We start from the raw sequence: 12828 nt of genomic DNA, 5'->3' as shown, positions 1-12828 counted from the left end.
GGAAAACAGCTAACAGGTTTTAAGATGTGTGGTAAGGCTAGTAAAGGAAAGTCTTCTAAATCTAATGAAATATAAAGCAAGATGGAAACGCAATTTATTTCTAGAAAAACTTCCCAACTTAATTCTTTCCTTCATCTTCCAACTAATTGCAAATTTTCTTTAAGAACTACTTTGAAGACATTTATTCTTTAAAATTTAGTCATAACCAGAAACAATACGAGGACTCATGTCAAAGAAATGGTTTCCAGGTCTTCCTCACCTCGTATACAGCGCTCAAGTCCCTGAAGAAAGTTTTGGCTCCTTCGAGCAAGGCCTCATTTTCTGGACACACCACAATATAGGCAACATCACGGTGGCCCCCATATGGGTCCAACAACAGCCTCTCCCAAAACGGCAAGGAGAATGGCGAGATGGTGAGGAAGTCCTTGTCATAGCCTACCAGCAGGGTGGGGATGGGCAACGGCTCAGGAGATTCTTCTGAACCTAAAACAACAGTGCAGTTTAGGAAGGGGCCTGGGAGGGTGATTCCCACAGCTGAACCATTTGGAAGTTCCTGGTGCCCTCGTCTTAATTCTGGCAGCAGAAATTTCACCGTAGGTTGACATGACACTCTCATTAAATGGCCCCTGATGAACAACTTAATTAAATGAGTCTGAACATGTTCTAATGGTTCAATTGGAGGGCAGAGCAGAAGAAGTTGAAGGTCGTTTTGCAGCAGCACTACGTCACTTCCTCTGAGGTAAGTGTCATAATCGGGACCTTGACAAAACCAGTTCAGAAGTTCATCCAAATGAAAATGCCACGAAGACAAGGAAGAGGAGACTCTAATAAATGCTCTACTTGGGGATTAATTCCCTCATTGACCCTGATCACGCCACCAATGTTTAGAAAGCTTAACTCCAATACTGACTTTAGGAACACAAATATAAACTTAAGACTATTTTGTCAGTGAAGCCATGACTTGACTACAGCCGCTTTCCGGAACAGGAAGGTGGGGAGGCGCGGACCGGGAGGAGACTGTACCGTAGGTGCCCCGGCCTGCCATCTTGTGGAACTGCTGCCAGGTGAGCGGGCCCTGCACGTGCTGGATGTTCTCCCAGGTCCTGCCCGTGCGCTTCTTCTGGATGGCGTCTTGGAGAAAGGGCTGCAGGGACAGCAGCATACGGACCACATCCTGGGAGGAGAGCATGCTGATGTCCAGCACTGGAACAGACAGGAAGTGAAAATAAATGGAAATCATAAAGGAGGACTAGACTGGCCCTCTCCTCTTTCTGGCCATCACTTTGGACCTCAGTTATAGTCCATGACAAAGATATTATTAGTGGTAGAGTCTATTTTTAGTTGACTCTAAAATACTTGACTCAGGAGAGAGAAGGAAAGAAATTCTTCTACTGAAGTGAAAAAAGTAATTTATTATTTATTATTGGAAAGAATACAATGGAAAATAGGTTACTCTATATAAGTAAAGAGGTTAACTATAGAACTGCTTAAGAGTGGAAAGATGGATAGGCCTGGCTTTTTAAATCGTATAAACCTGTTTCCCAGTTGCTGACCAGGAAAGAGAGCTGCAAACATTTCTTAATTATTGCATAACTTTAATTTATAAACATCAATGGTTAGATTATATGATGAGTGGGGAAAAGGAACTTTAAGGTTTTGAAAACTTTAAAAAATGCTCTTACTATAAAATATTTTCACAAAATGCATATCGAGAAACAAAGCCTTCCCTTCGAGGAGAGGTGCCTGAGAACAGCAGAAGCAGTGATACGACAGGAAGCCACCTGTGCACAGAGGAAGGGCAGGGACTCATGGCTTCTGAACAAACACTCTTCCTTCCAAACTGAGTTGTGGAAGTTGTAAATATCCTTCTGAGATATCCAGGTAAAGGAGGGGTCCTCGCCAGCAATTTGAAAAACTTCTGAAACTCTATGCAAAACTGTGCATGCATACGTACATGAACATATGTGCATTTTTCCCCAGGAGAGAAGGGCCATAATGCTCATCAAATTCTCAAAACAACCGGAAGAGCTAAATAATTTTAAGGTGATCAGTTCTCAATCTGCACAGCTGGGTTCCTGAAGACCTTTCCTTACTCTTACTTTTCTACTATTAGGAAGGGGCCTGGATGGAAATCTAAGGTTTACCTACCAAAGAAATCCGAGACACAGAGTGCTGAGGGTTCTTAAGACATCTTTAGATTATGTCCTTACATCAAACACAGTTTGCAAATTGGTGGCCATAGTTTTTGTTTGTTTGTTTGTTTTGGGGGGTGGGGGGTAAATCTCTCCAGGAAATTTCATATACAAATCGGATTTCTAGCTTCTCTTGACAAATTGGGAGACCTGGCAACTCGAGCTGAGGTCCACACTCCTGCACAGCCCCCATGGGCTGGAGCCGAGGAGCAGCTGCCCCTTCAGACAGTTCTCCACGGTTCCTCCTTGGCTGCCTGCCTGAGACTGAAGCAGTGTTCACATCTTTATTTCCAAGCCTGTACTTCTTTTTTTTCTTATAAGTAAAAACAAACAAACAAAACACCCAGTAAAGTACTTCTTACTCTATCAAAAGCAGGAAAATGAGAGGCTTAGAGAACCAGATTAAAAGCAGACACAGTTCTTTGTGAACCCTATTTCTGTGCATATAAAATAGAAAGTATGCTGTGGAAGGACACAATTCAGGGCACTGCTTTGCGCAAATCTGGATCCCCGCATCATTCATTTACATGACCTGTCTGCTACATCCAAGCATCTGAATTTGGAACCCTCGCCTTCCCTACAATAAAAGGTGCTATTCTTCATATGCAAAGATGGCACGACTGTTCCTCCCACACAGACTGCTTTTCTGTCTGAAGGCCACTATCTAGTTAAAAGGAACTCCCAAGATAATCATCCTCATTTCTTCAGGGGAAAGACTGCACTTTCTTCATAAATTCATCCAACAGACATTAATTAGAGGTCTGATAAGTATAAGGCACTCTGCTTATACCTAAGCAGTCATAAAAATAAGTATGACTTGAACACTTCCTTAGGAATTTCCACTTCCAAGAAGTCTCCCTGCTTAGCCTGCTCAGAAAACACCTGCCATTCTTTACTCCACTGAACTCTGTCCTCTGAACATTCTTTTATTATTCCAGAGTTCAATTTAAGAAGCTCATATAACCTTGTCCCTATAGGACTGAGAGTTGTTCAGAAGCAGGGTTCCTGTTTCATTCATGTGACCCCTCCAGCCTGGCCTCTGTCCCTCCCCCATTCTACAGAACCAGCTCTCACGATGGGTACAAGACGATCCTTACCTTAAAAGCTCAGCTGCACTTTAATGCTTGTTGACCACTCTCTTTCTTGAAATGTGGTGACTTGGCAGATTTCACCAAAGCCTGCCCCAGGCCCTGCCCTCATTCTGTGCTCTCCTCTTCAGGGAGCTTTCCTCCTCCCCTGTGCCCCACTACTCTCTTCCCCTGAGCTCCAGGCCCATCAAGTCCCAAGCGTCTACTCCACATCTTTATCTCAAAACTTCCAAAACTCAATTTATGAACTTGCTCCTCAAACCTGGTCTTTCTCCAGTCCACCTACCCTTCTCTGAATGACACCACTGTCTGTCCAGGTATACAAGTCACAAACCTGGGTGTCATGTTTAAGATTTTGCTCTCCCTGAACACCCAAGTTCAACCTAGTACCAAGTCCTAGAGTACTACTTCCTAAACATCTTTATAATGCTTCCACTTATTTTGCGTTTTCTTTGCTAGGACGCTAACAAGCCAATGTTTCCTATATGGTCTACTACATTACCCCCCTAGTCTCCCCAAACCCACTCTGACATTTTCTAAACCACAGCCCTCATTAGGGTCAGAGGACATTTTTTCTTTTTTAACACAAATCTGATGAAACAATTACACAAACGCATATCATCACTAAGCATTACAAGTGGTGAAAGCATGAAGGAGGAGAGGAATGCTGGGCTGGAGGAAGACTTCCTTGAAGAAGAAACACTTGAGATCTCAACCGTGAGTATAAATTAACTGTCCATTATCCAAAATAGATTAGAAATTCCCGAGGGCATGTACCTTGTTTCTTTCAGTCAGCATTTTATTCCCCAGTATGCACCACGTTATTGATAATGAATGCATAAGGGAAGGAGAGAGCAAGTTGCTTGACACTCTTAAAGCGCAACTCCAAAAATGTCTGTCAACTCCAAAAATGAGCTTTTAATAGAAGAGCCAGTGACATGACCAGTAACTACAGGACAAAGTAAAATGTGATCACTGTTACAGAGAGAAAATACTGAGAAAACAGAGGAAGAAGAAAATGACCTGTAACTGGGTAGAAAGCTATATGGAAGAAGTAGCATGAAAACTTGACCTAGACGAGTGAGTGGGTTTAAACATGAAAGGCTGTGCAAATTATACTCTTGATGACTTTGATACTCAGCAGTCACAGGCTTCCAATATGAAATGCCTCTATGAATTAATAAAGAGGAAATTTCCACAAAGCAAGTATTCTTCTCCAAAGGTGTTTCAATATAAAACATTCTCTTAGTCCTTAAATTTAGGATGATATCAACATAGTGCTCACTTTAGCTATCTTATTTTTTAAGAAATGAAATTTAAAATTTTGTCAAAGAAAAAGTAAAGAAAGTGTGTAAGCCACCATCACGCCAAGCTCGTCTCCAAAGGGCATTACTATTCTGGGACACCTACCGTTGCTATGAGGCCAAGAGTGCACAGTGGCACTTCTCACCAGTGCTTCATCCACTTTTCCCCCTGTGGGATTATCCACATACTGCCGCCCTTGCTCCAAGGCATTAAAGCATTCCGTCCAGTAATCATTATTATCTGCTTGCACCCGGTCGTAACTCCAGCTTACGCAGGGAAGAGTTTGGCGATTGTTCGAGGAAATGTAGTCCAGGAAACTCAGTGAAGCAAAAGGTTGTGTGTGTTGGTTCTGGAGGAGGAGGAGAAGGCTTATAGGTGGCTCCTGGGGTTTTCTGGCTGCCTCCATCTGAGGAAGGAAGGTGGTCTGACACATCATTAAGCGCCTCTCTGCAGCCTGACCGATATCAGAATTCTTCCCAAAAATATCCAACTCATCTTCCAGGAAGAGTCCTGAATTGTAACCAAGTTTGCGATTCATAATTGCACTGAACCCACAGGTACAGCGGTACTGGTCCTCGTTGGAAGAATCGGGGATGTAAAGCCCGACATCTGCCCCTTTGATGTTCATGTTGCAGGCACAGATGCAACAGCTGTCAAAGTTTCTGTCTTTAAAGATATTCATCACAGAATCAGAGAGAATCAGGGTGACATAGAGACTGTGGGCTTCTGGAATTGGCTGCATGGTGGCAGGCTCCACAGAGTTAAGGGGCCGCGTGGTAGAGGGGGTAGAGGCTGGTGACCCCTGATCGGTGCTGTCATATTTAACAGACCCTTGACCACTGGCAGTGCCCCCACCTCTGGGAGTTCTTGGGGTCCTAGGGGTTCGTGGCGTGGGGACAGAGAAGCGAGGGGTTGCTGGAGATGGCAGAACTCCTGCTCCACTGTTGCTGGCTGGGGCAGTACTGTTCAACGTCACTGGTGTGTTCATCTGTGGTGTGTTCAGATAGTCTGGGTCTGCTAGGCTCCCAACGCTAGGCACATTGCTGCAAAAAACAGACAGCACCAAGTAAGAATCAAAGGCAGGTTGCAGAAGCTGGAATACACACCTATCACCCTAACCTGGGTTGTGCATTTCTTATCATTTATGTGTGTTATCATTTGGTGTACTCAACTTTCTCTTTAAAAAAAAAAAAAGGATTCAAAGGAGTCAGTGCAGTATGTGGGAAAGCAAAAAGTGAGGAATGAAGAAAAAAATCAATATGGCACTTTCCTTTTACTCATTCCATATTGAAGCAATCCTCATCTAAATCTTTTGAGGAAACTTTCAGTATTTTTATAGAAAACATGATGTTGGATTTGGTCAATGTAATTCTGAAAAACTGTAACTACTAAATGGAACCTGAACATGAGTTCAGGTGCTAAATTAGGTAGAAGACCATAGGATGAAATTTCCATCTAATTTGCAATTACATTTTTGTCAGTTTTTGAAATTGAAAGTCTGCCAGCATACTTGTTCTCTGAGGCTATAATCTATATACGATTCTAAAGTAGTTATAATCAAATGTACAAGAAAATTTAACATTTTCCTAACTTTCAAAATGCAGTCCTATCTAGGCTTGCATTTTATTAGTAATGTGTGACCATGAGGGAATTCTATTTTAGGAAACCCATTGGCCGGAACTACACTACAGTTAATAAAAATATTACATATGCTGCTAAGAGGCCTTAGTATTAATTAGGTGATTGCACAGAAGTACACATATTGTATTATAATTCCCAAACTTGTAAGATTTCTGTGGGATGGAAGGCAATTCTAGTTCACTTATTAATTTCAAAATGCTATGCATTACCTATAGCACAATTACTTTTAGTTCCCAGAGACTTGAATGCATTGCACTATTTTCTCATAAGCAGTGACTTCTTTTTGGAATAGCCACATAGAAAACAAAATAGTATCTGCAATGTTCTACTGTTTTATTACTGCAGAAAATTTTCTTAATGAACATTCTTACAGATATATGTAAACCAGCATGAGACCATTCTTTCCAATTAGAAAAGAACACAGATTTTTTTTAGTGCTTAGTATTCTTTTGAAATCTATTAATAATGTACTTAAACCAATGTTCCTCCAATAAATTACATATTCATTCACTTATAATTTGAAAGAAAAATATCATAAAGTAATGGCTCTTCAAATAATTTTCTTGTGATTTTTAATTAGCTATGCCTAAACGACCAGCCTGAAAATCCACATCAGGCACTGTAAAGATATTTTAAATTAGAGGCACACTGATATCTTTGAATACAGATAAAAAATGACCCAGAAACCTTGATTAGCAATCATTGCTATCTCAGAGACCAAAATAATGTGTGTAGTAATGATTTTTACTCTAATTGGACTCCTTTCAAATTTTTCTGGTTCAACTAAACCCTAAAATTATTATGCAGTTCAGATCAGAAAAAAAAAGCTATGACTACTAACTGTAACCTAAATAATTAAATTGCTCCCTAGGTAGTAAGAATGTATTCTCCTGTATAGTAACCTGATTTCTCCCAGTCAATAAAAATGAACTGAGTACCAACCCTATGCTAAATGCTAGATATTCAACAATGAAAAAGAGAAGGAAAAGCTAGCTCACAGCAAGTGTGACAGGCATCATGTAAATAAGTGCTGGTGTGCTGAGTGTGGGAAGTGTGTGTATGTGTGTGTGTGTGTGTGTGTATGGAGGGTGGGGTGAGAATGGGGGATGTCCAGAGTGATGGAGACCACGGCAGGAGGATTTCACATAGCTCAGAACTGAGTGCCCAATAAGGTAGGCACTAGCCCCATGTGCTAAATTTAACTTACCTTAAATAAAACTAAAAATTCAGTCTTGATCTCAAATAACCACATTTCAAATGGGACATAGTTACAGCATGAGAATAGTAGGTGCCATATTAGAAGGATACAAAACATTTCATCATAGCAAGGTCTATGAACAGCATCAACAGTGCCAAGTCTTTTGCTTTACCTAGTCCATTTCGTCCCTATATTGCTTACTTGGTGCTGACAGAAATTTGAGCTTGTGGCATTTTATTTTATAGCATTGAAATTATTTTATCAAAAAATGATTAATCATACAAGAAACGGATTGATTGTACATTGTTGATTTAAGTACTATTTTCTGGATCATATGAAACATGCCCAAGCTACAATAAGCACCTCCTTTTCCTTCCCCATACCACATCGCCATTCTTTTGCTGCTTCCTCCTATGACGTGGGGTCAATGATAGAGATATTGCCAATGTTAATACTTTTTTTAAAGGGCCTTAAATAAACACATTTAAAAATCATCAGTTTACATAAAACAAAGCATTACCACCATCCCCAAAATTATCACTAATCCAATCTAGTGTTTGATTCTGTGATAAACAATGATTTGACATTGAATGAGAATGAACACCATGATTCTCTATACCCGTGGTTCCCAACCTTTTTTTGGCCATGCCTCACCTAAGCATCTCTAAAATCCTGATGCCTCCCCCGTAACATATAATCCTAATTATTCAAAAAGTGAACTTCTATTCACGTGGAGGAAGCCTAAAAGGCCATTCACTTGGTCTAAACAAGCTTCCAAAGAACATGGCATTCATGAAAAAGAAAAAGAAAAGATGAGAAGATAGTTGAACTACTGAGAAAGAAATCACTAAGAAATTGTTTAAAAAATATATATAATATGAAGTGATATTAAAAAATAGCAAATAAAGTTTCAAAACATATAATAAAGAACTGAAATGCATAAATATGTCACTATATATATTTATATACTGCTTATGAAGCCCATAGAACCGTAAGAAATGCAAAAAATTCACTGTTAATAACACATTCTCGAACTGCCCCCTTTAAAAATCAAATTGCCTCCCTGTGGGGCATGTGCCCCACATTAGGGAACCATTGCTCTATACAAGTAACCCTAATTTTTCCATGTACATAAAATTTGGTTTAGGAAATAACATACATTTTCAACACAAAATAATGTGCCCCAAAACATTAATGGCCAATAAAAGCTTCAAATCATATGCTACTGTCATCAATTTAAATAAATATTTAGTTGAGATAAAAATCACATGAAATATGGCACATACTTGTAGCCATCTCTAACGAAAGTGGCTGCAGGTGGCATGGGCAGTTGTTCAATTTTAGGAGGGATTGCCCACGAAGGCCGAAACAGACAGGCATCAGGTATCTTCAGAGGTAGCAGGCATTGGCTCGGCAACATCTTCAGTGGAGCAAACATGGAGGATCCCACAAAAGGTTGAAAAGTTGGAACTTTGTGCACATATGAGAAGTCCTGCAACGACAAAGTGAGGTCGGCGATAACGTTGGTAAATGACTTAGTACACAGCACAGTAATGACAAAAATTATTGTAATTCAATATTTCTCTTATCTGATCAGTAGAAAATGCTAATACCAAAATTTTATAAATTAACCAAAAGACACTGTAATTACTTCATGATCCAATTCAGAGGATTGTTAGAAACTTACGTACATTTGGCATAAAGACAGTATTATTTTAAAGAAGATGCAGCAAATCCACTTGAAAACCACTGTGCTTGGTAAAATTAGTACATTGGCAATTACCTTTATTTCCTCTGGCTTAGGGCTTCCTAAGCCATCTTCCACTTCCATTTTGAATTCAGTGAGTTGTGTTGAAACCATACTGACCATAGGACTCTCCATCATGCCTAATGCTGTCACTGTCTCTGAACTGATCCCATCTTTATAACTCATCACAGGAGAAAATGCAGGGTGCTGTTCCAAAGAAGGAGGGGTGGGGAACATCCTTTGCAGGTCTGCAACTGCTAAAAAGCAAAACAAAAAAATACAAACCATTTCTCTTAACAGGGCGGGACTGAAAAGGCACATCGCAGTTCACAGCCAGATGAGTTACACAGCAGAATATGAATAATGGAGTCTCTGAGAAGAAGCCATCAGCACAGAGTTATCCTTTCCTGGAATTTTATCACTATCCTCTTGATCATTCAGGATTTGGCCTCACATTAATTAAGGGAGCAAAAGTCTACAACATTTTTTCCCCAACAACTGATTCCCTGAGAAGTCTAAGAAGCTGGAAGCAATTACATGGAGTAACCACTTTATTAAAAGTTCCATCGCTATTATAAGTATGTATGACATATTTCAGAATTATAATTGTTATGCAGCAAATTTTACATAGAAAAATCCATCAAGCATTTATGTTAGAGAAAAGAAAAGTTGCCTAAGCTATAATTATGATTTATACGTAGTAGGGTTACTTAGCTAGTTTTTGACAAATCCACAACACTCACTGCTCTTTGAGAAAATGATTCCACACTCTTTCCAAATTGACATTAAAATGAAACTTCATAGTTAAGATTAACAAGCCTACCTAGAACCAAAAGACAATTTGTTGAGAATTAACTTCTTAAAAAATATCTTTCAAGAAATACTCAGAACCAACCATTTAAAAAATCATTTTAATATACCTGAGATTAACCATAATCAACAGTGGCTCATTAAGGCACTGTTTCTTTTTTTTCTTAATACACATTTCCGATTTATTTGTTCTAATGACTACTTTTCAGTTTACAGTATTTTCTGTCTTTCCTGATGGTTTTAAAAAATCTGTCAAAAAAATGAGTTTATTAAAAACTATTTTTTCCAAGTACAGAGTAGTTAAATTAAGTAAACTAAATCACAGGAGAAGACCAACCAGAATTTAGAATTCATCATTATTCTCTGGCATTCCTCATATTTAACTTTGATACCATCATCACAAGCAATAACTTACAAATTAAAATTAAAAAGTTTTACAAGTAATGTATCAAAATACAAATATATAAGTTTTTGAGGAGAACCAAGATGGCGGCATAGGTTAACGCCGGAGTTTGCTGCTTTGAACAACTACTTCAAAAGTGAAACTAAAAGACGGAACGGACATCACGCAGAACCACAGGAACGCTGGCTGAGTGGAAGTCCTACAACTAGGAGGAAAGAGAAACGCATACGGACACTCAGAGGAGGCGCAGTGCTGAAGTCAAATTCTGAGGTGCGGAGTACGTGGAGCGGGCTGGCGGCAGAGGGCGCGGTTGGCGTTTTCAATCGGGAGGGAGTCGCAGACTCTGAGCTCCAGATACAGGTGAGTCTTTAGGGACCCAGACTCAAATGGGAGAAGCGGGACTGTCTGGCTTCGGTCAGAGCGAGTGCAGCTTTCTCTCCGAGCTTTGCAGCGGGTGCTGGAACTCAGAGAGGCAGAGCCCCTGGGGACAGGACCGAGAGCCGCCATAACTGCTCTCTCCGGCCCACGCTGTTGATCCTGTTCGACCTGCCCTGCCCAAGCCCTGCACAGAGGCATTTGCCGGATAGCCTCAGGCAAAGGCTAGATTAGCACCTCCCTAGAGGACAGAAGTTCTCTCACTGCTGACACAGCTGATTCTCATAGCCACTTGGCCTGGAGGTCAAACCCTCCCTGGTATTAGCTACAACAATCAAGGTTTAACTATAAGACTGCGAACCAAGACCACTAGGGGGTGCACCAAGGAAGCATAACAAAATGCGGAGACAAAGAAACAGGACAAAATTGTCAATGGAAGATATAGAGTTCAGAACCACACTTTTAAGGTCTCTCAAGAACTGTTTAGAAGCTGCCGATAAACTTAATGAGATCTACAAGAAAACTAATAAGACCCTCGATGTTATGTTGGGGAACCAACTAGAAATTAAGCATACACGGACTGAAATAATGAATATTATACAGACTTCCGACAGCAGACCAGAGGAGCGCAAGAATCAAGTCAATGATTTGAAATGCGAGGAAGCAAAAAACACCCAACCGGAAAAGCAAAACGAAAAAAGAATCCAAAAATGCAAGTATAGTGTAAGGAGCCTCTGGGACAGCTTCAAGCGTACCAACATCAGAATTATAGGGGTGCCAGAAGATGAGAGAGAGCAAGATATTGAAAACCTATTCGAAGAAATAATGACAGAAAACTTCCCCCACCTGGTGAAAGAAATGGACTTACAGGTCCAAGAAGCGCGGAGAACCCCAAACAAAAGGAATCCAAAGAGGACCACACCAAGACACATCATAATTAAAATGCCAAGAGCAAAAGATAAAGAGAGAATCTTAAAAACAGCAAGAGAAAGAAACTCAGTTACCTACAAGGGAATACCCATACGACTGTCAGCTGATTTCTCAACAGAAACTTTGCAGGCCAGAAGGGAGTGGCAAGAAATATTCAAAGTGATGAATACCAAGAACCTACAACCAAGATTACTTTATCCAGCAAAGCTATCATTCAGAATTGAAGGTCAGATAAAGAGCTTCACAGATAAGGAAAAGCTAAAGGAGTTCATCACCACCAAACCAGGATTATATGAAATGCTGAAAGGTATCCTTTAAGAAGAGGAAGAGGAAGAAAAAGGTAAAGATACAAACTATGAACAACAAATATGCATCTATCAACAAGTGAATCTAAAAATCAAGTGAATAAATAATCTGATGAACAGAATGAACTGGTGATTATAATAGAATCAGGGACATAGAAAGGGAATGGACTGACTATTCTTGGGGGGGAAAGAGGTGTGGGAGATGCGGGAAGAGACTGGACAAAAATCGTGCACCTATGGATGAGGACAGTGGGTGGGGAGTGAGGGGGAAGGGTGGGGCGGGAACTGGGAGGAGGGGAGATATGGGGGGGGGGGGAAAGAGGAACAAATGTAATAATCTGAACAATAAAGATTTAATTAAAAAAATAAATTAAAAAACAAAAAACAAATATATAAGTTTTTAATATGCATTAGAAAAAAACAAAAGTAGGAACTTAATTTTTTAATAAATCTTTCTTGTTGAAAGTATTACTTATGTCCCTTTTCCCCCCATTGCTCTCTCCCCTCTTCTCCCTACTCCACGCCTTTTTAAAGTAGAAATAAATGGAAAGAAAACACAAGTTGTGGTTGTGAAATCTGGCCACCAGGGGGTGCCCTGTACTGCAAATTCATTTACTAATCTGGAGTCACAAGTTTGATTTGGAATGGCATCTGATACCCCAATTTCCAGTCACATTGCTATTCCTAGCAACCTCAACATTTAAAGGGGCAAATAGTAGCCTCTGATTAAATTAAGATGTGACTTTTAGCTCTGAATAAGAAATTAATAAAGCATAACTGTACCATACTGTCCCCTGGGCTAGAGTCTAAGGCACAGCTGTCTAAAGTAGTAGT

General features: G+C 40.1%; 1 protein-coding gene across 4 annotated transcripts in view; it reads right to left on the bottom strand.

The window, feature by feature from the left end:
- MED13L (mediator complex subunit 13L) overlaps positions 1-12828 on the bottom strand; it is a 286174-nt gene that overhangs the window by 24084 nt on the left and 249262 nt on the right. For 3 of the 4 annotated variants that reach the window (XM_059676952.1, XM_059676954.1, XM_059676955.1), the window contains exons 15-19: positions 9208-9428; positions 8711-8916; positions 4691-5628; positions 1024-1203; positions 260-483 (exon numbers count right to left, since the gene is read on the bottom strand). In XM_059676952.1, coding sequence (XP_059532935.1) covers positions 260-483; positions 1024-1203; positions 4691-5628; positions 8711-8916; positions 9208-9428 — 1769 coding nt within the window. The remainder of the gene's footprint in view (positions 1-259; positions 484-1023; positions 1204-4690; positions 5629-8710; positions 8917-9207; positions 9429-12828) is intronic. The other variant, XM_059676953.1, reaches the window with a different exon arrangement.

Source organism: Myotis daubentonii, chromosome 19 (assembly GCF_963259705.1).
Source record: "Myotis daubentonii chromosome 19, mMyoDau2.1, whole genome shotgun sequence".
Lineage (NCBI taxonomy): Eukaryota > Metazoa > Chordata > Mammalia > Chiroptera > Vespertilionidae > Myotis > Myotis daubentonii.
Note: the sequence above shows the minus strand (reverse complement) of the source record. Positions and strands in the feature narration are given on the sequence as shown.